At 38.8% G+C, this 25,367-nt stretch overlaps 2 protein-coding genes across 18 annotated transcripts in view; one reads left to right on the forward strand and one right to left on the reverse strand.

Moving 5' to 3' along the window:
• The window catches only part of SDCCAG8 (SHH signaling and ciliogenesis regulator SDCCAG8), a 253,018-nt gene extending 246,357 nt beyond the window's left edge, over positions 1 to 6,661 (reverse strand). For all 4 annotated transcript variants that reach the window (XM_049633839.1, XM_049633837.1, XM_049633838.1 and 1 more), the window contains exon 1: positions 6,241 to 6,661. In XM_049633839.1, coding sequence (XP_049489796.1) covers positions 6,241 to 6,487 — 247 coding nt within the window. In that variant the 5' untranslated portion in view covers positions 6,488 to 6,661. The remainder of the gene's footprint in view (positions 1 to 6,240) is intronic.
• A 532-nt stretch (positions 6,662 to 7,193) lies between these two features.
• CEP170 (centrosomal protein 170) overlaps positions 7,194 to 25,367 on the forward strand; it is a 124,630-nt gene continuing 106,456 nt past the window's right edge. For 5 of the 14 annotated variants that reach the window (XM_049633822.1, XM_049633826.1, XM_049633828.1 and 2 more), the window contains exon 1: positions 7,200 to 7,432. The gene's annotated coding sequence lies outside the window, so the exon portion shown is untranslated. Of the gene's footprint in view, positions 7,433 to 25,367 lie in introns of all 14 variants that reach the window. The other 9 variants (XM_049633824.1, XM_049633829.1, XM_049633834.1 and 6 more) reach the window with 5 other exon arrangements.

Here is a 25,367-nt window from a genome sequence, read left to right on the forward strand (position 1 = left end):
TAAAAAAAAAAAAAAAAAGAATGATTCTCGAGGAACAAAGGCTAAGAGCAAGGCCTTGCTACTTCTAGGTCACAGTATCTCAACCCGGCACTTCTGACGTCTGCACCTGATACCTCTCTGTTGTAAGGGCCTGTGTTGTGCATACTTAGCAGTCTCCCTGACCTCTACCCACCAGCTGCCAGTCGAAATTAACCCCCCAACCACCACCAGGTGTGACAACCAAAAATGTCTCCATCCATTACCAAATGTCCCCTGGGTGGAAAAAATCACCCCTGGTTGAGGACCAGTGGTTTAGAGCAATAAAACAGGATAGCCACTGTTCAGTTCCGAGGAGAGACTTCCCACATTACGACATGGTAACTACAGTCACCTGTTAATGAAAAATGGGCAGGACAGTGAGCAATTCAGCCACAGTAGTGGTGGTGGACAGTGCACAACCTACAATCTATCACAGCCACGATGGGGCACCTCTGATCCAGGTGTCAGGAGAAAGCGTTATACCTACTATAACTGAGAACTTGTAATTCGTGTTTTAGCTTCATATTGTTTCAAGACTTAACACATGAAGCAATAGTTACACCTCAGAGCCATTTTTCAGAGCCACCTTGGGTGATCATTCCTGTAAATATTCTAGTGGGCTTTGAAGAAGACCCTCCTCCCCATCAAGGTTGCTTTGGCAAGTACCCAAGTACATTTCAAGCTACTTTCTCTACCGTTTGACCTTGACAGGACTATCACTAAATGAAAAGGTAGAAAACCTCAGCACACACTGGGGAAGTGATCAGAGCATAAGTTTGTAAACATCCCAAGAGAAAATATAATTATTCTCAGTTTCTCAATAGTTTGAGAGTAACTTAATCTCTTTTTCTGACCAAGAACATGTGAAAATGCCCGTACAATTTCATAACGCTCAGCATTGTTTTGGTTCTAGATAATTCCAGGGATGACTCTTTACTTGTAAAACAGGTTTTTGCTGGCTTTTCTTTTTTGGCTTCTAAGTCCCGTCTTTTGCCTATTTTATCTCATCAGTAGTATGGATGAGATACTGGCTTTTGTTATTGTGGTAGAAGAAATGGTCATAAAAGTTAAAAGTGTTAAGAAAAGCCATTAGAGGGGCGCCTGGGTGGCTCAGTCGGTTAAGCGTCTGACTTCAGCTCAGGTCACGATCTCTTGGTCCGTGAGTTCGAGCCCCGTGTCTGGCTCTGGGCTGATGGCTCAGAGCCTGGAGCCTGCTTCCGATTCTGTGTCTTCCTCTCTCTCTGCCCCTCCCCCGTTCATGCTCTGTCTCTCTCTGTCCCAAAAATAAACGTTAAAAAAAAAAATTTTTAAAAAAGAAAAGCCATTAGAGCACATAAAACAAAAAAATGAATACATTTAATTTAAATTTTATCAGCCCCAAAAAGAAACTCAAATGTTTACAAATTTCATTTGCATTACCAATCCTTACTTATTACTAGCCAAACCATTCCATGCCTCTAATTTTGAGAAAAGAGAGCTGTTTCAGTCTGCAGTGAAATACCAGAATAATTTTTCCATTCGTAATGAATGTTTCTGGGGCCTTTATTACATTGGTCTCAATGAGGCTGATAGTAAAGCAAACAAATAATCAAACACTAGCTGTGGAGAGAGAGAGAGAGAGAGAGAGAGGGAGCGAGACAGCATATATACAGCAAACATGGCAAAGAATATAAAAATATGCAGAAAACAGTTAAGAAAAGCAAAAACAAAAAGAAGAAATATAAGTTTCATGAGTAAAACTGAGAAAAGGAAGAACTTGACTTAAGTTCCACACATGTTAAGTTTGTGCAAGGTCCAGATGATATCACAGCTGGCTAATTCAGTGACCAAAGTATTGGCAAGTTAAGATTAACACAGGCCTTCTACAGATGTGAGCCCTTCCCTGGAAGGAAAAAAAAAAAATTATAGAATCTGTGGGGATGTGCCAATCATACATATAAGTAAAACATAGAATATCAATGTTATCTTCAGTTTTCTCAAACTAGATCAATTTACAGAGAAAAGAATCACCCTCCCCCTCAAATTATGTATTTTCTTCCCATATTCAACTTCTCATGTTCTATGGGCCTAGTTCCACTCTAGCTCTCATTTTTATAAGAGAGACACATAACCTTTTATCATGCGCATGGGGCCAATCAGTGTTGATGGAAGGGATGTTAGAACCCCAGGAGTCTGAGAGAAGTGCCTGGAGGAGGAACCGGCTCTCAGATGTGTTCTGCTTGGCCAGCACAGTGTGGAAGGGAGAAGAAAAGGAAAAGAAATTCCAATGTTTTTAGAAAAAAGCATAAGCTGCCCAATTTGGCCATAAGCCTCACCATTCCCTAGTGTCTTCCACGAGTCCATCACACATTTTGTCACCTGCTTGGGTCCTAAAGGCAGTAATTCTGCCACCTCGTCCAAATGTTTCACTTTACTGACGAGGAAACAAGAATCCAAGAACAGTTTACTGACTGCCTCAGGTGACACCGATAGTTATTGGCAAAACCATAGTAAGATTTCAGTGACCCGGCTCCTGCTTCCACATTCTCCTCTGACTCCACTATACTCTTATGCAAACTCAATCTAGAACCCAGAATGCCACCATGTTGAAAGAAAATGAGGAACCAGTATCTAAAATGCTGGTTAATGGCTAAAATATGCAAAATGTTGTATTCTTGTCACAGTTCAAGTTTGTTCCATATTTCTTTATGCTCACCTAACCAAAGGTGGTCAGGACCTACGTGAATAGGTGAGTCATGAACGCAGTGCTGTTGACACAACTGTACCCACAGCTAACACTGCAGCAATGGACTAGACATCATTGTGTTATTAAGGCTGGGACACTGCTCTTCTAACAAGTTCTCTCCTTCTTTCCATTACCATAGCACTACATTCAGGGTACAGGACTGAAAACAGCCTGGATTCCCTGTTAAATTGGTTTTTCTGACCCTTTCTTGGCTACATACTAGTTATTTTATATCTTGTGGCCTTGTACAATGAGAGATTTCAATCAGATTTCAGTGAGAGAAGAGCTATATGCTACTCTCCGCAGTTCCCAAGACAATCCTCAGTCCTTCTGTAGGTCTTGAATGCTAGCTGCCTATATTAACCACAAAGGGGATGAACACCTAGCCATACTGCCAGGTGACCTCCCAAGTCACTTTCACTTCTGTATTAAGCTCTGTGATTCTCAGGGTACATGGGATATGTCCACTTTTCCCCACTCTGGAGACTTTCAGATCACCTACTGTGAAGCAATCATATTACAGATCTGAGGGGTAATGAGGCCTTCTAGTTTTTCTGTCAGAATGCTTACTTTGAAGGACAGTCACTAAATCTCTCTAACTTCTTGCAGTGGCGGCACAGACAGACAAGCCAAAGCCAGAGATCCCTTCAGAGAGGATAAAGAGGGGTCACATCTGGGAAGCCTAAGGAAAAGGATGAGGGGAGTGTGGAGTCTGCAAACAGGTTCCCTCCTTCCATGGCTGCTCTAAGATCACAGGTCAAGGACAGGCAAGAATCCCACTCAAGATTCATAAGAAAGAAAGCAGGTTGACTCTGCCTTTCAAATGAGAACTTCAAATTCTTAATATACTATAATAGTCCCTAAAATTACATTTAAAGCAAAGAACTGAGGAAAAGCTATGAAAATGAGGGATTATCATAGAAAATTGTGAAAGCATTTTGCGTTTTTATATAGCTACTTCCTGGCTGAATATAATTGAATGGGTATTAATAACGATTACATGTACAGTTATTTAGGAACCAGAGAAATAACATGTGAGGAAGGACCAAGAATGCTTATGAGCCTTTCTTTAAGCACAAACAAGGCAAAACATTTTGGGGACATAATAGCAGATAAACAAAGACAAACAAAGCAAGAAAACCAAAACAAAATAAGACAGAAGTACTTAAAATTACCTTTTATCTGATTGTATAGTAACAGAATTCTCAAGTTATTAAGCACAAACACTGAAAATAATGAAGTTCCACGTGTAAAATAATGCCACTGTACTTTGTTTATTCAGAAGCACGAATTTTTATATGTGTGAAGCAAAGAACTTCTATATGTGTTTTAACTCAGGATTGGTTGTTTCTTTCCATGTGCTATAATTTTTTTAAAGTTTATTTATTTAGGGGGTGGGAGCAGAAAGAGACAGAGAGAGAGAATCCCAAGTAGGCACTGTGCTGTCAGCAGAGAGCCCAACACAGGGCTGTGAGATGATGACTTGAGCCAAAATCAAGAGTCGGACACTTAACTGTCTGAGACACCCAGGTGCCCCCATAAGCTGTTATATAAACCAAATAAACATAAAAGTTAAAATGCTACTAAATAAATAATAAAATAAGTCATGAAAACCCAGGAAAAATTTCAGGATCCATTTCCTGATTTGTTGTTAAAACCATCACTTAAAAAAAACCTTTAACTTTTTTCTCTTCTTTATGTTTGCTTCTGATTATAAATGTTCTTTACTATCACACTACATTTATAATTTATCTCTAAATGTATCATCTTTGAATGAAAACTCTCCACTCTATATAATTACTGAAAGCAGTATTAGTTTGAAATTAACTTTATTGCATTAAAATGCCTAAAATTAAGCCCCCAATGCTTACATAAAGGTTCAAAATAAGGCAAGAGGAAGAGCAGCATTAGCAGAAACTTATAACAGAAAACAAATTGTTTTCACCAACCTCAAAAAATCACTCATTATCATTGTGCACAGTACTTTTCTTGCTTTCAAATGAGAAGTTAAAAGTAGTTATTTCTGTATCTAACAGCTCTTGAAATACCAGTAGGCTGATGAAAACACTCATCAAGACCAATTATTTTACTCATGCAGTTTGAGCATGAAGAATATTGACAGTTTGTAACACGTTGACAGATGGAAACAATACATAATAACCCTTACAAAATCTAGAGTTACTAGAAGGTAAACTTTCTAGTGTCTTCGAAAAATCTTCACTTTGCTGCAAGTCCCAATTATAAATAGCAGCTGACATTTAATGAGTGCTTATGTGCCAAGCAGTGATTTTTACCCTTATTCTCTGTCATAGTAATCTGTCATTATTTTATTTATTGTTTTTTCCTCCCACTAATCCAGAGGCTCCATGGGGACAGGGACTCTGTCTACTTCTTTATTGTATCCCCATCGCTAGTATGCCTTACATATAGTAGGCACTGAATTGTTAAATGACTCATTGTTCTAAACACTTTAACTTTTTAAAACTATCGGTCATGGTCTAGAGTGTTAAGAAAATGCAAAAGAATAAGTGGAATGTATTACATTTAGTAGAATATTCTTCAATGAAACTTTTACATGTATATGTCATATCTGTGTAACAGTAAAAAAGAAAAAGGCTGAAAATCACTGCTTTACGTGGATTATTTCATTTGCTCCTCACAATAACCCTGTAGACAATACCATAACTTCTACTTTAAAATAACAGAACTGAGGTTTCCAGATGGCATATATGATGCCCATGATGATAGAGCTATCTACAAGTAAGAACATCATTTCTATAAAGACTCACTCACAGGGTACCATACTAAGAAAACCTGAATTAACTAAGCAAGGTTTCAGTAATAGTAATTGTGACATGATTAATAAAGAAAAAAAAAAGCTTTTAAGGGAGCCAGTCCTGACTGAATTTAATATCTGGCTTAGCCACTAACCAGTTATGTGGACTTTGGACGAACTGAATCTCTTTGCACCTAGATTTCCCCATGTGTAAAAGAGGGGTATTCATCAAGTTGTTAAGTTTTAAATGACTTGATGTATGTAAATAGTTTAGACCACTAAATAGAAACTGTTCTGATTAAAATAATTAGTATTTCCTTTTTCTTGGTCCGAAAAATCACATTCAACCCATTGCACTACAGTTGGAATGTGTAAAAAATGTGAATAAGGAATTTACTGGATTAAAGAGCAAAGCATGGGAACTGGACAAGTTTGGAATAGAGCCACCCAAGAGGTTCTGCTGGACTTGGGTGAGAAAGATGCTAAGTCAAGCTCAGGGAGTTGGTCCAGGTAACTATGGGAATCAAGGGAAACAACACTGCTTAACTGTAAAAACAAACACAAACGACTTCATCTTCCCTCAAGGATCACAGCAACATCCATCTTCCTCTGCATATTGGCTGGGGCCAATCCAAGGTGTCAGGAAATGCACCTGGGCCAGCTCCCGCCCAGTAGGGCCTGGTACCAAGGGGCTAGGGCGCAGAGGTTCGGCGCAACTCACCCCGGAGACTCCGTTGATACTGCCCTAGAATCTCCTCCAGGGTAGAGTTCTCCGGGGACTTCGCCATGCACAGACTCGGGGCCCAGAGATGGGAGTTACGTAGGGAAATGTCCGATGTCGCCCTTCGGGGAACCAGAGGCCTTGGCGCCGGAGTAGCACCCGCCAGCTTCCTGCCGCTGCTGTCACTGGGGAGCATGGAATCCCGGTCTGAGCTCGCTGGGGGCCCTTCCCACCCATTCGCCCTCATGGTTGATTTCGGGAGTTGTAGTCCGCAGACTGCGGGCCTGCAGTCACGAGGCTCCTAAAAGGCCCTTCCAACTGAACTACAATTCCCAGAGGTCATTGCGCCTCAAGGTTTGGCGGTTTGGCAGCCAGATCCGGTTGCCAAGAGACTGCCTGGAGGCTCCGCCCTTTTTCTGTAGCCCAGCCTGGCTCAGTCCTGCCTTTATCCCATCCTGCTGTTTGGATCACCCAATCGACAGAAAGAGCTCACTGAAGGTCTTGACTCTTCTAAATTTGCTGGCTTGCAGTTGGTCCTTGAAATTTCTCAAGGACACAAATAACAAGTTCTACACCCTTCAGCCGCGACATCTGCCAAAATGGCCAAATACATTCTCAAGAAAAAGAAGCTTTATATCTTCGAAACAGCCTAGATTGTGAAAGCGGCTGACACTACAATTCCTAGCATGCCCCGCAACCCGACCTCCACTTGGAGTTGGCGCACTGCCCTCTGGGAACTGTAGTCCTTTTTAGTTGCGGTCCCGGCCTTACACCAGGGTCCTCTTCATTGTTCAAGCTGGTTTTTTTGGAGCACGCCTGCGCAGTAGGCAGCTGGAGAAGCCTTTGGGTGAGACCCTCCACACAGCCCCTTTTCATTGTCTGCGTTTGGCGCCTGCGCAGTAAGAGATCGTTGGGACGGCCGGAGGAGGGGATAGGGCCGGGCTCCTCGCCCTTTCCCCAGGCGCCTGCGCACTGGGCGGCCGCTCTCTGCCGTTACCGCTATGTGTGGGGCGTGTGTGGAATAACGTTATTGCCCAGCGGAGCTCAGGGCCGGGAACTCGACCGCAGCGGCAGCGACGACGACGACAGCGGCGACGACGACGACGGGGTGGGGGGAGGACGGCGTGCGAGAGACTCACGGGACGCGACGCGCCCCGCCTCCCCCGTCCGGTCCCTCTCTCAGCGGTGAGGGGTAAGTGATGCGCTCAGCGGCTCGGCTGAGGCGCTGCCGATGCCGCCGCCGCCGTTTCCCCACATCCTCCGGGGTTTGCAGCGGGAGCTCGGGGCGCGGCCCGCGGCGGCCGGGGTTGCTTCCCCGCGGCTCCGCACGGCGCCGCCACCCCCTCCCTTCCCCTCCCCTCCCCCACCCTGCCCCCAGCCCCACCCGCCGTCCCTCCGGGCCCGCGGCCGCCGCCTCTTCCCGAGGACGTCTTGAATCGTTTTCAGCCCTCTCTCGGCTTTGTGCAGCCCTCGCCCCTGCGTCGTAGCAGTTTGCTAGGGTTGCGGGCGGAGCATCGGAGGGAATGGCTGTGCTGCCGCCGGGGCAGGGATTTTTCCCCCCCGCCCCGATCCGAGCAGCTAACAGTGCCGGCCTTTTCTGTGAGGTTGGTCTGGCGATGTGGGGCGGTTTGGGGGAGGTCAGGCGAGGAGCCCTCCGGACGCGGCTGGAGGGCGTGGAAGACGTGGAGTCACGCACCCTGCCAGGCGACTGCACCCGCGCTGGCTCTGGCTCTGGCTCTGTAGTAAACCCGGGGGAGGAGAGAGTGGCTTCCTGTCGGCTTCATTGTCCTAAGATTCAAATGTGGGGTTTGGGTATGCTTCCCGTCATTTTATGCATAACACAGGGCGGGAAGACGTGGGATTTGTATCCTAAGTTATAAAAACTCTGGGGTTTTTTTTTGGGGGGGGGGGATGGTGTTTAGCAGAGTTTTATTTATTTGAAGAATATAAGCCCCTGGAAGACAGGGACGGTGCCTGTCCAAGTATTGCCAAGGTGATAAATATAAAATTACCAGATGGCGAGGAAGAGTGGACTTAGAAAGGGCCTGACGACGAGGCTGTTGTGTAGCAGGGAAATGAACCAGCAGAATTGTTTTTTCGATGGGTGGGTAACGCATTCACGTTCTTAAGGGAATAGATGAGGCTTCATCTTTCCGTTTTGTTTTTTGAGCAGTCAAGACAAAAAATAGGCCTGCTACCTTTCTGTTCCTGGTTTTGTTGATAAATACTTTTATTCCCTTAATGAAAATTCACTCGTTTGGGAAAAATGTAGTGAGGCAGATGATAGGTGATTGAAAATGCATCTTTTAAAATGATTTGATCTTAAGCTTTCATTGCTTACAACCGTTTGCTGGCGTTAAAACCAGGGGAAGAAAGAATGAAGCAGGATGGGGAGGAGCAGGTGGAGGAATAATGGGAGAGGAGAGTCTTACATTGTGAGTACTCTATCTAAATCTTCAATGATACAACCCTAGCTGGACATGCTTCAGAAATTTAGTAATTCAGCTCTGGAAATACTACATTGCAAGGGACAAATAATTTTGTATTTTTCTGCCGTTATTTTTGAAAAACTAAAACCAGGGCTGTTTTTCATCCTTCCTAACTTCGTAGATACGGTAGAATTTTGATGTTTTAAAACTCAATCTAAGTGCACTTGACACAGAGGAGGACCCTAAAACTTGGGAAGTTCACTGATTTGTCTGTCCGAGCCTAACTGCTAATGAAAGGGCAGAGCCAAACCAAGATCTGTGCCTGCAGAGTGCTCTTTCAGTTTTGTCCCTTAGTCTGCCTACCCTGTGAAAATTTGTGGAGAGCTTCTCTACAGCTCCTTGAGTTGTCTTTGACAATCAAGTTCATTGATACCCTAGTTTGTATTAATCTTGTCCTTTTCTTTGTGATGTAAAAATAGTAATTCTGCTGAAGTGGAGCTTTAGTTTTATAAATTAACTTATGATGTAAGGAAAGATGCCCTACCAGGGGGTTTTCATAAAAACAAACTCTTGGAAGCTTTTCCCTACTACTTGTTAGTAACCATATTTTAATAGCATTTCCTAACATTCAGTATTAGTTGATAGCGTGATCAACTCTGTAAGCTGTTAAAAATAAAATTGCCAGGTAACAAGAACCTGTGAAGTTCTTTTTTCCCTTCTATTAATGAATTATATTATTTGCAACTTGCCTTTTGAGAAAAAATCTTTGTTGAACTTTTTAATCAAAATTAAATTTATGTGTTTTCATTGAGCTGGTTTTCACACAAAGTGCTTTTTTGCTTTATAAACTTTTAAATTTTACATTGCATTTCAACAGACTTTTAAAAAAGAATTTAGTAATATGCCTTTTAAATTTTAGATTACTTAAAAGTAATCTATTGTTAAATGCAGCACGGGGAATTATATTAAGTCAAACTTTAAATGTATTTTACTGGTAAAGTTCGCTGTTGTCAGTTACTTTGTATGGAAATAAATAACCATCTGTGTTTTCTATCTTAGCATTAAAATAATGAAATTTATGCTACAAAATTATACATTATGCCCATTGATGCAGATATGGAAGTGTATTTAAAAATCCTATGCTTAGTGATCTATTTTCTTTATTTCAAGTATCTGTTTCCTTTTATCACTGAAGAAAAAACTAGTTTTATTGTTGCATCTGATAGCAATCAGATATCACTCATCTAGTACTCAGCACTGTATGTTTAACCTTGTTAACATGTTTTTTTATTCAACAAAATTCTCCTGTAAAATAATTTTTACTATTTTAATTAATGAATGATTTTCTCAAATGAATGATTTTGTTCTCTATCATGAACATTGGGGTTTCAAGGAGTGTCCTAATAAATACTTAACAGACAGCAGTGTACTAAATTGCCAGCTAAAATATCTGTACAGTTACAAATTATTATGGAAGTGTAAGTATAACAAAAGAGCAATTAGATGCCATCTGAAAAATCCTTGGTGGGTAGGTAATATTGAGAACATCATGTGTTGATGTGTTTCAGTAAGAATAATGAGTTTCTTATGGAGAGAAACCTCAGACCATCTTTATTTCATAAACTTCGGTTAATAACCAAGATTTCTAGTAATCAACTACCCTTGTTGAAGTGGGATTTAATTTATTGACTCAAATATTTCTTGAGGGAAGTGCTCAGCAATGAGTTAGTCGCTGTGGGCAATACAAAAGAATAAGAAGACATCTGTTTGGTAGTAGAGTTGATTAAACTAGGTAGATATATAGTCTAGCTGAAATGATTATGCAACAGTATATCTATTTTGTAAAAAAATGTTTTGGCTAAAATGAATGATATGGTCAATGTATACCAATGATAAAGCCCTCTTTTATGTCAAACAAAGGTAGAGAGGAAACAAACAAAAGCAAAGCTAAAGAAAACCTTACAAAAATTACTTCAATCCATATAGGGATTGTACAGGACATGGCAGTGGAAAGAATCTCAAGCGTGCATTGCTTAGGTTTGAGAAACAGAATATGAAACATAGCAGAGAATAAGTCATTATTTGAGTATATCAGTAAGAAATAATGTAGAAGACATTACCCTTTGGGACATGATATTTGTTGAATAAATGACAACAACCTACCATGTATTGAGACCTACTAACTGCCAGGCGGCAGGTGTGTGTATGTGTATGTAATTAATGCAAGAGTCTTGTACATAAGGTATAATTTTACACATTTAAATCTGAGAATATTTGAAACCCAGAGTTAGTGATAATTTTGCCTCTGTGTCACACATTACTAAGTGGTAGAGCCTATAACTGAACCTATGTCTTTTTAACAAAAGCCTAGATTTCCACTCATTCTTTTTGGTAAATTAAAAAAGCAAAATTTACTCTTTTCTGATTCACAAATTTTTAGAATTAGAGGAGACTTTAGAGTCATCTGGTACAGTGTACCTCTTACTACAAATATCTCTGAGACTTTTATTGAGTCAGCTTCTCCAAGAACAACACTTCCACGAACAATGAGGCATAGGATGTCTCATTTAGCTTTTGGAAAGAGTAATAGGAAGGTCTTAATTAGAGCCGGTATCTGCTTTCCTGTGTAACTTCTCCCCATTGGTTGTAGTTTTGTCTTAAGTGTAGGCCACAGTAAGGTTTTTCTCTACCAGGTCTTCTCTTTTCTTGTTAAATACTACGACCCTAACAACTTCATGTGATGCTGTTCCCTCTACCTTTCTCATCTCTGTCAACTACATTCAGTTTTGTTGATGCTGTTCTTTTTGTTCCGATCTTTTTATATTTAGTTCTCCAGCTATGGTCTAAAAACAGTGTAGTGAAATTATCCCTTTCTTTAATTCAAGCTATACGCTTGTGTTTACAGTCTAAAATTGTGTTAACTGTTTAATAACCTTTGCTACTTCTAAGCAAAAAAAGAGAAGGAAATGTTATATGGCTTTTCAAGTTATATTTATACAATTCAAAAGATTATTTGAGATTCTGTATTTCTACTTTTTTAATGTTAAAATGACCTTTCTTTATGAAATGATAATGTGTAGTAAGTTTCTTTTAATATTTGCCTTGGGTTTTTTGTATTGGTTTGGTTCTTAAATGAACAATGAAAAGTTGGCAACCTTAATATTGTTTTTCATTTTGTTTTTTGAAAAATCTGTTTGGAAACCACTGATGCAGTCATCATAAGCTAGTGTCTTTTCTATGTTAAGATTTCTCCCATTCTGTAGATGATTTTTTGAAGCACTGTTTAACCCTTTCAAGTATCGTCTCCTTGAATGTAGCCATAGTTAAAACTTGTTGAGATCTTATTGAATCATGATTCTGTCATCCAAGGGATTAGCTTCCCTTCCTGCCTTTTAGACATTTATAAATTTAACATACCAGCCCTCTTATGTCTTCATCCTGGCCGTGTACTGGATATAGCCAAGGACAAAGCTGTGCGGATTTATAAATAGAATAAATGTAGCATAAATAAAATATGCTTAAGAAAAGAGACAACACAAAGATAATGAAAGCCATTTGCATGGTTTTTTGTTTGTTTTTAGTTAAGGGGAAAACCATTATATTCTCCAGTACTGGGTAAAGCTTACAGTCTGTGGGGTGATACAGATAATTGTATAATGGCAAGTCAAGTAAGCATAGGTGTTATGAAGAAAATTCAGAGTAAAGGGATAGACTGTGATGGAGGACTGCTATCTTTCATTTATTTTTAAGTAGTCACTCAAATAGAACATTCAAATGGTTCCAAAAAAAATCAAACTTCTAAAAACAAATAATGTGAAAAATCCTCATATCCCTCAACTTGCCTGCTGAGTTACCACTTACTCTAATCCAGTAGATAACTTTTTATTATTTCTTGTGTATAATTCCGGTGGATTTCTTTTTCAGTTTAAGCAAATATAATGTATATTCTTAATCTGCTTCCCCTCTTTTACACCAAAGACAACCTCTTCAGACAATATTCTGTACCTTGAGAGCTTCCCGTTTTAGGAGTGGTTAAGGAATACTGCTCTCTGAGGAGGTGATGTTTGACAGAGACTTGTGTTAGGTCAGGAAGTATGCCATGGAGGTGTGTGGTTGGACTGTGCAGTGGTCCTGAGACAGCAGGGATGGGTGAATTTGGTGAATATAGATACCACTGGTGAAAGTGACTGAGCAAGAGGAAGGAAGAATAGGAGGAAATGAGGCTGGATAGAGATTGCATGGTTTGATTTATTTCAAGTGCTTTGGGAGTTCATTGCAGGGTTTTGAGCAGGGGAATAACAAAATAATTGTGTTACATTTTTAAAATGTGGTTCTGACTGTTTTGTGTAGAAGACTGGAGGGGAAAAGAATGGGAACAGGGGGATGAGCTAAGAGACATTTGGAGTAATCCATACTAAGATGTTAATGGTTTTGACTAGAGTGATAATGGTGGAGATAGTGAAAGTTGCAAGGTTGTGAGTTTTTTTCATGTTGTTTAAAATGTCTGTTAAACATCCAAGTGGAGGGGCGCCTGGGTGGCGCAGTCGGTTAAGCGGCCGACTTCAGCTCAGGTCACGATCTCGCGGTCCGTGAGTTTGAGCCCCGCGTCAGGCTCTGGGCTGATGGCTCAGAGCCTGGAGCCTGCTTCCGATTCTGTGTCTCCCTCTCTCTCTGCCCCTCCCCCATTCATGCTCTGTCTCTCTCTGTCTCAAAAATAAATAAAACGTTAAAAAAAAAATTAAAAAAAAAAAAACCAACATCCAAGTGGAGCTATCAGGTAGACAGTGGAGTATATGAGTCTGGAATTCAGAGAAGTTCAGACTGAAGATATTCAAATCTTAAGCATCACCAGTAGACTATATTTAAAGCCATAGGATTGTAAGACATCACTTACAATCACTTAGTTTGAGAAGAGGTCCAAGAATTGAGACCTGCTACTCTTCAATAGTGAAAGCTTAGCAAGAGAGACTGAGTTCCCCAGAAGGATTGAGAAGAAGTTGCCAGTGAGATAAGAGTGTGCTGTCCCAGAAGCCAAGTAAAAGAAGTATTTGTAGAGATAGGGATGTTCACTCTATACTGCCTTTGATCACCTGAACACTCCTTCTAAACTGTCTGTGAGAAGATTTTGTTAGACCTCTCCTTACTCTAACTAGTTTTTGATGGGGATATTCACAACTATTCCCCAGAAACTACTAAATCTAAAGCCCTGAACAAAGTTTTATGTGTAAGTAGGTCCCTGCTGTGTCTTAGATGGATGGATGTGGTTGCTGCTGCTACTGAGGTTTGAACAGGAGAGACAGCACTGTTCAGTGAGAAGAATTTGCAGTCAGGATTGATTCAGAGTCACTACCTGTGTGATCTTGAACATGTCACTTAATTTCAGAAGTTTGGTTTCTTCCTCTGTAAAAATAACACTAGTGGTAGTCCATCTACCTCGGAGGTTTATTTTGAGAAACAAATGAGGTAGATGTAAATAAAGCAAATGAAAGGGATGGTCGTAGGTAGGAATCTCCTCCCATTGCCCCAAATGTGGCACCACTTGGTGGTGTTTCACGTGAAGAGATATCTTGTTAGGGGTGAGGAATAGAAACATTTTTTTCAATCAGACACTGTAGGAATAGTTTTGTACTACTTCATTTCATCCCCATTAGGCAGTTTTGCACATTATTTTAATGTTCTTAGAAGTGGAGAGAGACATGATGTGGGAAAGAGGCTTTGAGAGAATGACTTTTCCCCCAAGTCCTATGCTCATCCTTCAGTTCTAGGCACAGTGTCTACATGAGAATGAAGTCGATAAAAGTAAGCAGGCCAGCTTTCTTGTTTCCAGGCCCACAAGGAACATTTTCTCTTCTCACTGGCTTCTTTTCTGGAAGGCGTTTTGCCAGCTAAGGGTTTGTCACATCTCCCATGGAAGAGTAAAGTACAAGTTCAAATCGTACAAATTGTTAGGGGTCTTTGAGGCAGCCAGCTAGAAGCTGAATTGAGGAGACAGTGGACAGGGAAAATGAGCATACTTGATATAAAGTATAAAATACTTATTTTGGTGAAAAAGGAACATTGCAGTTGGAGGACTTTCAGCAATAGTCTTAAGCGATAAAGACTTCAAGGCAATTGGACTGTAACTTCAAAATATCTATCTCGAGGACGCTATGTATTATTATTTGCTCTGGTTATTCCATAAACACTTCTCATTGGATAAACAGTGCATTGCAAATTGAAGGTCACCTTATTTTTTCATGCTTTTATTTTTCATATTAAAAAACTAATCCTTGTCTATTGCAGATATTTAGAAAATATCATTATGTCAGGAAGAATATTCTCTTGTAATCCCACTAGCCACTGATGCCACTGTTACATATTCTTGTTGATTCTGGTTTAATCTGGTGATATTTTATCATGAGATTAAACTTTCCGACCAATTTTTCATGGTGGTATAGGAGTCCATGTTACCAAATTTGTAATTTACTTAAATTCATTTTTTCTAAAGTAATGTTCATCATTGTATATAGTTGTAACAACCAACTCCTCTATTAAGTCATATACATTGTAAATATTTTTCCCAGATTGTCATTTTCCTTTTTAAATTCGTTATTTTTACCCAACAAGGATTTTTAACTTGGGTATTTCTCTTTTCCTTTATGAAGTAATACCATCGTACACAGTTTTATTATATACATACCTATATTCTTACAGAATTTATAATGTGAATATGTGCAAATGTGTTATTTTCTCTAAAACGTATTTAGGTGTGTGTGTGGGGTGGGGGGGAGAGAGGGAGGAAGGAGAGAGAACACAAGAGCATGCACACCTTTTGTCCCAGTACCATTTATTCTGTAACTCTTAATTATCTGATACAATTTGAAATGTCCTTTTAGTATGCATAGGTTTGTTTCTGGATCTTTTATTCCTTTTGCCTGTCTACCTATTCCTGCACTGCTGTATTACTACCATGTTTTATAACATAGGTTTATAATATCTGTTTATCAGCAGACAGACTGTTCTGTCTACACTATACTGGTTTTAACAGAATTTACTTTGTTGTCCTTGTATGCTTATTTTTAAGTGCACTCTTAATCCCCTTCACCTGCTTCACCCATTCCCCCCCCCCCAACCACCTGTTTGTTCTCTGTAGTTAAGAGTCTGCTATTTGATTTGTCTCTCTTTTTCCTTGTTTTGTTGCTTAAATTCCACAAATGAGTGAAATCTTACGGTATTTGTCTTCCTCTGACTGATTTCACTTAGCATTGTGCCCTCTATCTAGATCCATGCATATTGTTGCAAATGGCAAGATTTCATTCTTTTTTTATGGCTGAGTAGTAGTCCATTGTATATTTGGGGATCTTAGTTTTGATAGTGTTTTCAGATCTGTTCAAGTTCCTACCTATTATTTTAGTCAATATGTCATTTTCATTTTCCTAGAAGTTTATTTATTTGAGATTTTCAAATTTAGACACACAGAGTTGTAGTTATTTTATAAATTTAAAAATTCATGCCCGTTGCCATAACCTAAGCATTTTTAAGTTTATTTATTTGTTTTGGGGGAGAGAGAGAGAGAGAATGTGTGTGTGTGCATGCGTGTTAGCCAGGGAGAGACTGGGGGAGAGAGAGAATCTCAAGCAGGCTCCTTTACTGTCAGCACAGAGCCAAACGTGGAGCTCCCAAACTGTGAGGTCATGACCTGAGCCAAAATCAAGAGTAGGATGCTTAACTGACTGAGCTACCTAGGAGCCCCTGTGGTTACATCTTTTTATTACAAAGCCAAATGTTTATGATGAATGAAGAAAAATATCTGTTAGGGATTTTAATACTTTTTAAAGAATGAGCTTCTGATTTATCATTTTTATTTTTGTGTTTTTAATTCATTAGTTTTTAAATCTTTAATCTCTATTAGTTTGTTGGATGAGTTTATTTTTATTTTTTCTGGTGTAGTAGAAAATACTTATAAGGCTTTGAATTTTGCTCACTTCAGCTTTGGGTACATTCCTTAGATTTTTATATATATAGTGTTCTGAGAGATTACTTTTTAAACTATTCTCTCTTTCATTTCACTTCTCTTTTATTTATTTTTGAGAGAGAGAGAGATTGATTCTCAAGCAGGCTCCACGCTCAGCATGGAGCTTGACACAGGGCTCAGTCTCACAAACCGTCAGATCATGACCTGAGCCAAAATCCAGAGTTGGACACTTAACCGACTGAGCCACCCAGGTGCTACAAAATTTTATGCTTTCTAATAATTCATTTTAAAACACATTTTTTACAACTCTCTTGTAAAAACAAATTCTCAGATGCAAAAACTTACATTTAAAACAAATAAACTCTTGTAGCATACAGTAATACATTAACACCTTTTTTGAAAAGTTCATTAATTTTAGGACATAGCATTCTGAAAGGCTAAGATATCCTTAGATTCTAGTGGGCATTTGTATTTTATATTCCAACTTTGCTGTGTGTACAAGCAACTGCTTGTAAGAGCTGGATTAGACGTTTTCTTAACAGGAAATAGCATTTTTAAAAGTAGTAAACCTACTTTCCAAAATGAGTTGCTGTCTAAGGGTATCATGTTCAAAATCCAAAAGTTGCATTGGTCTTGGAAATTTGAATTTACTAATATGGGTACTGAATTCTGTTACAAAATTACTTTTTGGTTCGCTGATTTGAGTTTTTCGCTGATATGTACGTATACCTTATGACTCTAAAAAGTAAGATTACTGGGGCACCTGGGTAATTCAGTCAGTTGGGCATCCAACTTCCGTTCAGGTCATCATCTCATGGCTTTTGAATTCCAGCCCCACATTGGGCTCTGTGCTGACAGTTTAGAGCCTGGATCCTGCTTTGGATTCTGTGTCTCCCTCTCTCTCTGTCCTTCCCCCTCTTGTGCTCTGTCTCTCTTTCTCTCACAAATAAAAAAACATTAAAAAAAAATTTTTTTTTTAAGTAAGATTACTATTTGACAGAATTCAAATATAATGATCAAAATCATTTCTTAAAAATGTGTAAGTATTTGGCTACACCTGTGTTGATCCAGCATAGATGAGGAAGCAAAAGTAAACTTTTATCAAACATATATCAATGTCAGAAATAAGGACTGAGCCTGGGTGGCTCAGTTGGTTGAGCATCTGACTTCGACTTAGGTCATGATCTCACAGTCTGTGGGTTCAAGCCCCACATCAGGCTCTGTGCTGACAGCTCAGAGCCTGGGAGCCTGCTTCAGATTCTGTGTCTCCCTCTCTGTCTGCCTCTCCCCTGCTCACGTTCTGTCTCTCTCTCTGTGTCAAAAGTAAATTTAAAAAAATTGAAAAAAAAAAAAAAAAAAAAGGACAGAATAAGGGCTAATGTCCAGAGAAGGGAAGAATAACTAAAATGTTTATTAATCAGAGTCTCTAGGCACTTAATAGGAACAAAATTTATTTACTTCTTTTTATATTTTAAATATTTTTATTTGATTACGTGAAAATGTCTGATCTAAGTCCCCTAAGAAATGAATATGAAATTAATATATATCAATGAAATGCAAGATTATCATACCTTTTTATTAGATTCTCAAAGATCTAATGGAAACAGTAAACTGGTTCAAATAAAAAATTTAACATTAGAGGGGCGCCTGGGTGACTCTGTTGAGTCCAACCCCAGTTTCAGCTCAGGTTGTGATCCCAGGGTTATGTGATCGAGCCCTTCATCAGGCTCCAAGCTAAGTGTGGAGCCTGCTTAAGGTTATCTCTCTCTCTCTCCCTCTGCCCCTCTCCCCTGCTCATGTGCATTCTCTCTCCCTCTAAAAAAGTAAGGGACTCTTGGGTGGCTCATTCGGTTAAGCATTTGACTCTTGGTTTCGGCTCAGGTCAAGATCTCACCCTTTGTGAGATCCATCCCCGTGTCTGTCTCTGCCCTGAAAAGCGAGGAGCCTGCTTGGAATTCTGTCTCTCCCTCTCTCTCTGCCCCTCCCTCCATCAAAATAAATAAATAAACTTAAAGAAATAAATTTAAATTAACAATAGAAATCTCAATAGGATTTTCATTAATTAATTTAATGTTTATTTTTCCTTTTGCTAATTTATCCCATAGATTGGTTTTTAATAGTGTGACATGATTTTATTCTCCATTGCAGTTATAGGGAACCATTTTTCTGTTAAAAGTTGCAAAACTGCAGGGAAAAAATGGGGGTCACAGGAAGATAGGAACCAAATTATTTTCTTTTGAGACAGTCATTTGTATAAACCTGTTTGTTTTATAAACTAATAAATATATATATCATTTTATTTAATAAATACTGTCATCAGATATCTGCTCCAGAAAAACCAGATGGCTTAGTTATTTTCTGTCACAGATGACTTTTGAGGTTGTTTCCTGATCTTAGGGTAAATTCACACACACATACACACTTTGTCAACATGGTGTGAATAGAAGAGTACTTTGTACAAGGAGTTAGATCCCCATTTTAGTTTTGGCATTATAGCTATATGACATTGAACAAGTCTTTAATCTTATAATCTCATTTGTTCATTTGTAAAAAATAAAAGACTTAAACTCTCTTATTTCTAAGGTTACTCCCAACCTTTAAAGCAATATGGTGTATGTGAAAATTTCAAAGTATTCTTCAGTGTTTTGTTTATGGCCCATTTAGTCACAAAAAGAGAGTCAAAGGATTGGAAGGATGTCTGTGGTGTTCAGTGGCACACAGAGATGCAGAAAAGGGGAAAAAAGGCTGAAAAGAGGAGGAAAGAAAGGTAGGATTGAAGAGAGACAAGGTAAACTTTTTTTTTTTTTTACACGTATCCTGATATTCATTTGGACTCAGAGTATTATTTCCTAAGAATCATTGTCCTTAAAAATACCAATATCTTGGGGCACCTGGGTGGCTCAGTCTGTTGAGTGTCCGACTCTTGATTTCAGCTCAGGTCATGATCCTAGGGTCGTGGTATTGAACCTTGTGTCAGTCTCTGCACTGAGCGTGGAGCCTACTTGGGATTCTCTCTCTCTTTCTCTCTCTCCCTCCCCCTTCCCTCCCCCTCCCTCTGTGAGCTCTCTCTCTCAAAAACAAACAAACAAAAATACCAATATCTTTTAATCTATTATAGCTGCTTTTTATCCTCAAACTTGGAGAGCAGCTCTTCTCCAAATGAAATAAATGTCAGTAGGACATTACTCTTTAACTGTGCGTGGGGATTCCCTCCCTTAAAAGAATTGCTTTCTCAGAAGTATTCACACCACAAAATATTTCCAGCGAACTATTACATACTTAATGGCGTATATCCTGGTAAACAATAACGTAATTGCTTTAAGCATTTATAGTCTATTTAATTATAATATGAAAGAATAGACTTAGAGTAACAGTTGAAATGATGGTTGAAAAGTTTTGGCCAAGAGATAGGCTTGTTTACATGAATGCTATATACCTTCATAAATGAAAATGTGAAGCTCCTTATGCTGTTGTAATCAGATCAGAATTTTTCTTTCCAACATAGGTTATTTTTTTGTCTGCCTAATCTGTGAGTTTATATTCTGTAGGTATAACTAAAGCTATTCTGTTAATGTAAATAATCATGTGATTCCTCCTTGTGTAGAGCTGAGTAAGCTGGCGTAGCCACTAGCAATATGTGAATATTTAAATTTAAATTAATTAGGGGCGCCTGGGTGGCTCAGTCGGTTAAGCGGCCGACTTCAGCTCGGGTCATGATCTCGCGGTCCGTGAGTTCGAGCCCCGTGTCGGGCTCTGTGCTGACAGCTCGGAGCCTGGAGCCTGTTTCAGATTCTGTGTCTCCCTCTCCCTGACCCTCCCCCGTTCATGCTCTGTCTCTCTCTGTCTCAAAAATAAATAAACGTTAAAAAAAATTTTTTTAATTTAAATTAATTAATATTAAATAAGTTTTCACAGATGCATTTGCTGTTCATATTTCAAGTGCTCAATAGTTACCATGTGGCTAGTGGTTAAAAAATTGGATGGCGTAGATCTAAAACCTTTCCATAAGCACAATTTTACTGCATAGTACTGTTTTAGAGATACTTATCAGCATTATAATTTTACATGAAGGTGAAAAGAAATACTGCAAAATATAGGCTATTAACATTTTGTTACACAATAAATAAGCACATTTATGATATATATGAAAATACCCTTGCTTTTAACACACTCTAAGATTCTTTATTCTGCAGTTTGAAGATTGATTATGGTTTTCATGTGTTGTCCTGACCCTGTGGTTGAATTACGGTAGTAGTTATGAGCAGGAACTATTTTTAAAGGGCACATTAGGCAGTGATATTGTGAAATTCATTACAGACAGATGGCAGAAACAAGAGGAATTGGTGTCAACTAAGAAACTGTTGAATTAGGAAAGGTGAATCACAAATATTTGGCTTTCAGGATCTTACAGACCCTCAGTTCATACTGCCTTCTCCCCACTGTCACCCCCTCCTGTAGAGTCTGTTAAACTGCTTTGTGCACCTTTTCCTGCTCCTAGTGATACATGACCTGACCAAGATTTTCAGATCATTGTTGTTCAGTGAGCCTGGAGATAGTTTACCATTCTTTCAGATTCTAGGTTTCTGATCCATGCTGAACCCTGTTTACTAAATTTGCATCATTCCTCCAGATGAGTCAGCTGACATTTGATTCTTGTCTACAGATGTCTGAGGGAGGCAGTCTTGGAGCCTACTGGTGGCCAAGCAGGAGGGTAAGAGGTAGATTAATTTGCATGAACCTTCAGTGTTTGTGGCTCAGATAGTGTCAGAGAATATGTTACCAGATAAAATATGTATTTCTTTTCAGTCATATTCAAATTCTTACACAAAATCTGCGTTTGTGGGAATTGGTATCACTAGCATCATTGTAAGATATACCAGAGGACAGTATGAAGAAGACTGTGGTTGTGAGGAAAAGCCCAGACCTTGGTATGTGAAAGCCCAGGTTTGGATCCAGGTGGCTCCTGTTTACTAGATTTGTGACCTTGGGTGAGTCCTTGAACTTCAGCTTTCTTGAAGGGAAAAAGGATTTTCACACGTATGTTCTGGGAGTTAAATGAACCCTGAGAGTGTGAGCTCTTAGCACGGTTACTGGCACAAACAAGGTACCTGGTAAATATTTGAATCTTTTTTTTTTTAATTTGTTTATTTTGAGAGAGAGCACAAGCAGGGGAGGGGCAGAGAGAGAGGGAGAGAGAGAGAATCCCAAGCAATGACAGTGTGGAGCTCGTTGCAGGGCTGGAACTCAAGAACCTGAGCCGAAATCAAGAGTTGGATGCTTAACTGTCTGAGCCACCCAGCCACCCCTGAATTGGTCTTAACTGATTTGTTGGTGTAAAACAGCAAAGTTGTGCAGTTCTGCAAAAGAAAGTAAGTCAGACTTTGCATTTTTCATAAACTGGCAGAGAAAACTTGGCAAGAACTTTTAATGCCTAGATAATTTATGGAAATGTATGCTTGTTTTCTCAAGCATTTTCTTTAAGCACTTTATAAAATGATTGTTATGAAGAAATGTCTTATTAAATCACTAGCTTTTTTTTTTCCAAACTAAGTCTTCTTTTGAAAATATGTAATAAACTCCGATATAGAATATATGACTATTAATATTGGAATGTCATCTTCCTTTTTTTTCTTTGTGAAAAGAATTTTCACACTTTAATTTTAGGTGAAAGTTGTAAATTACAGTTTTTCTGAATACTTGTCTCAATATTTGCTTTGTTTTTTTAAAAAATTAATGTATATGGCAGATGATAAAGGTAAAATTTGAAGCACTCATTTCAAAGTAAGCAGGAGTACATGAAAACAGACATTTTCCCAGTACCAAGTTTGTTCACATGAGTATAGAGCAAGTATCTTGGTAATTACCCAAAAAAAGCACAGCTGTGGATTTATTGTTTTGGATTAACTGTACGTTTCAAATGGGGGTGGAGCTTTAAAAGAAAAAATTTTTCCCAAGAGTATATTTTTCATCATCTGTTCCAGGTCAAGTTAATTATACAGCAGAGCTGAATTTTTTAACGTGTCACTTTCTCAGAGATGTTGGCCTAGACCATCCAGCCTAAACACCCAACACCCTAAAACTGTTAACATCATGCTGTTTCTTTGTCTTTTCATGTTCCTGTCTTCTCATGGTCACTAAAGTGGTCTTACTCACTTAGCTCTCGTTTGTCTATTTTTATTTTTGCTTTGATGAGAGAAGGAACTTTTTCTATGTTGATCATCACCCCGTTACCTTTAGTGCTTACTACTTAAATACTTGTGAATGAAAAAAAAAACAGATTAATTCATTTTAGAGTGTTCTATAAAATGGTGTCCTCATGTATGATTGGTACATAATGTTTATGTCCAATTTCTAGAACTTACATAATTTTTGTAATTAAATTATGTGAGTGTATGTATATGAATGAAGTTCTTAAAATGGTATATGGTACATGGTCTATAAATGATACCTATTATAACTAAAAGATTACAGATAACTAGGTCTATTTGATTTTATAACATATGATCAGTCATACCTATACCTTATTTGATCCTGAGTCTTCAGCTGATATGCATCCCAGAAGGCAGACACTTTAATGTTAAGGATATTTTCCACTAGGGATTTAGGGGGAAAATGTAAAATATGAATTTTGGATTCATACATTTGCTTAAAATTTATTCAGTTATCTTTTGGGTACCTGGTATGATGGCATAAGATATGGTATTAATAGAAGCTTGATTTATAATTGCTAAAACTTGGAAGCAACCCAGATGTCCTTGAGCAAGTGGATGTATATACATAAACTGTGGTCCATCGAGACAGTGGAATAGTGTTCAGCAGAAATGAGGTGTGAAGTCATGAAAAGACATAGAGGAGCCCAGAATGCATATTAATAAGCGAAAGAAACCAATCTGAAAAGGCTACATGCTATGTATGATTCCAATTATATAACATTCAGGAAAAGGCAAAACTATGGCAACAATAAGAAGTTCAGGGGTTGCAGGGAAGAGATGACTAGGCAGAGCATAGGATTTTTAGGGCAATGAAAATACTCCATGATACCATAGTGATATATCCATCACTATGTCATCAAACATTTGTCTAGTTCCATAAAATGAACAACACCAAGAGTGAACTGTAATGTAAACTGTGGACTTTGGATGATAATGATGTGTCAGTGTAAGTTCATCAGTTGTAAAAAATAATCACTGTGGTGAAGGATATCGATGATGGGGGAGGCTTTGCATGTGTAAGGGCTGGGGGTACTGGGACATCTCTGTACCTTCTCCCTGAATTTTGCTGTGAACCTTTAACTGCTTTAAACAAATAAAATCTTAATTAAAAAAATTTTTTTTTCTAAAAGCCTGTATGGCAGTTAATGCAGCGGCTTAGTTCACTTTACTGCTCATTTTTTTTTTTGTAATTCCATTTAGTTAACACACAGTGTAATGTTAGTTTCAGGTGTGGAATTTAGTGATACATACAATACTCAGTGCTCATCACAAGTGTCCTCCCTCATACCCATCACCCATCTAACCCATTCCCCACTCACCTCCCTCTAGCATCCCTCAGTTTGTTCTCTATCGTTAAGAGTCTTTTTCCTAGTTTGCCTCTCTCTTTTTTTCCCCTCTATGTTCATCTGTTTTGTATCTTAAATTTCACTTACGAGTGAAATCATATGGTATTTATCTTTTTCTGACTTCTTTCACTTTGCATACTACTCACCAGCTCTGTGCACATCATTGCAAATGTCAAAATTTCATTCTTTTCTATGGCTAAGTAATATTCCATTGTGTGTATACATACAGATCTTTATCCAGGTATCAGTCGATGGACATTTGGGCTCTTTTCCATAATTTGACTATTGTTGCCAGTGCTGCTATAAACATCAAGGTGCATTTATATATCCCTTCAATACCTTTGTATCCTTTGGGTAAATACCTTAGTTTTACTGCTGGTTTAAATGACAATTTCAGGAAGTGAAATTTATTGCTTTCTTTCCCTTTAAGTTTTCACTTATTTTGTTATGAAAATCCTATTTTCTTTCTCCCTGTTATGTATTCATTCAGGAAACAGAGCTTGAACAAAACTGGGCCAGGCCCATGAAGGTCTTTGTCACCCTTTGATGCCTCCTGATACCAGAAGAAAAGTTGTCACTTGGATTCATCAGTAGATAATATTTTATTGAAATAAGAATTGGATGCATTGGAGGAAAGCATTTTTAGCTGTGTAGATTAATAGTTTTTTTTTTTTTTCCATTTATTTATTTTTGAGAGACAGAGCACAAGTGGGGGAGGGGCAGAGAGACAAGGAGACACAGAATCCGAAGCAGGCTCCAGGCTCTGAGCTGTCACAGCACAGAGCCTGACATGGGGCTCGAACTCACAAGCTGTGAGATCATGACCTGAGCTGAAGTTGGATGCTCAGCCGACTGAGCCACCCAGGCTCCCCAATAGTCTTAATGCTACCCCAGTTATTTCTTACTCTGCAATAGCAGGACTTGTGGGGTAGGAGGAAGTTCATACTCTAAAGCCATCTGGTGATGAATCAGCGAGCCGATTGCCAGAAGCATAAGGATAGACTGCCCTTAACATGTGTTTTAGCTCCAATAATTACATACACTGATGATCATTTATAGAATAGCTTTTCAGTCATCTGAGTTAAACTGCTCTTTGCCATGGGTTATGTTCTGTGTTATTTCATAGTTCTGTTGTAGTGTTATTACATATCCAGTACAGTGTGGTCTGTCTCACAGAATTCCAGTA

The sequence above is a fragment of the Panthera uncia genome, chromosome F1, assembly GCF_023721935.1.
Source record: "Panthera uncia isolate 11264 chromosome F1, Puncia_PCG_1.0, whole genome shotgun sequence".
Classification (NCBI taxonomy): domain Eukaryota; kingdom Metazoa; phylum Chordata; class Mammalia; order Carnivora; family Felidae; genus Panthera; species Panthera uncia.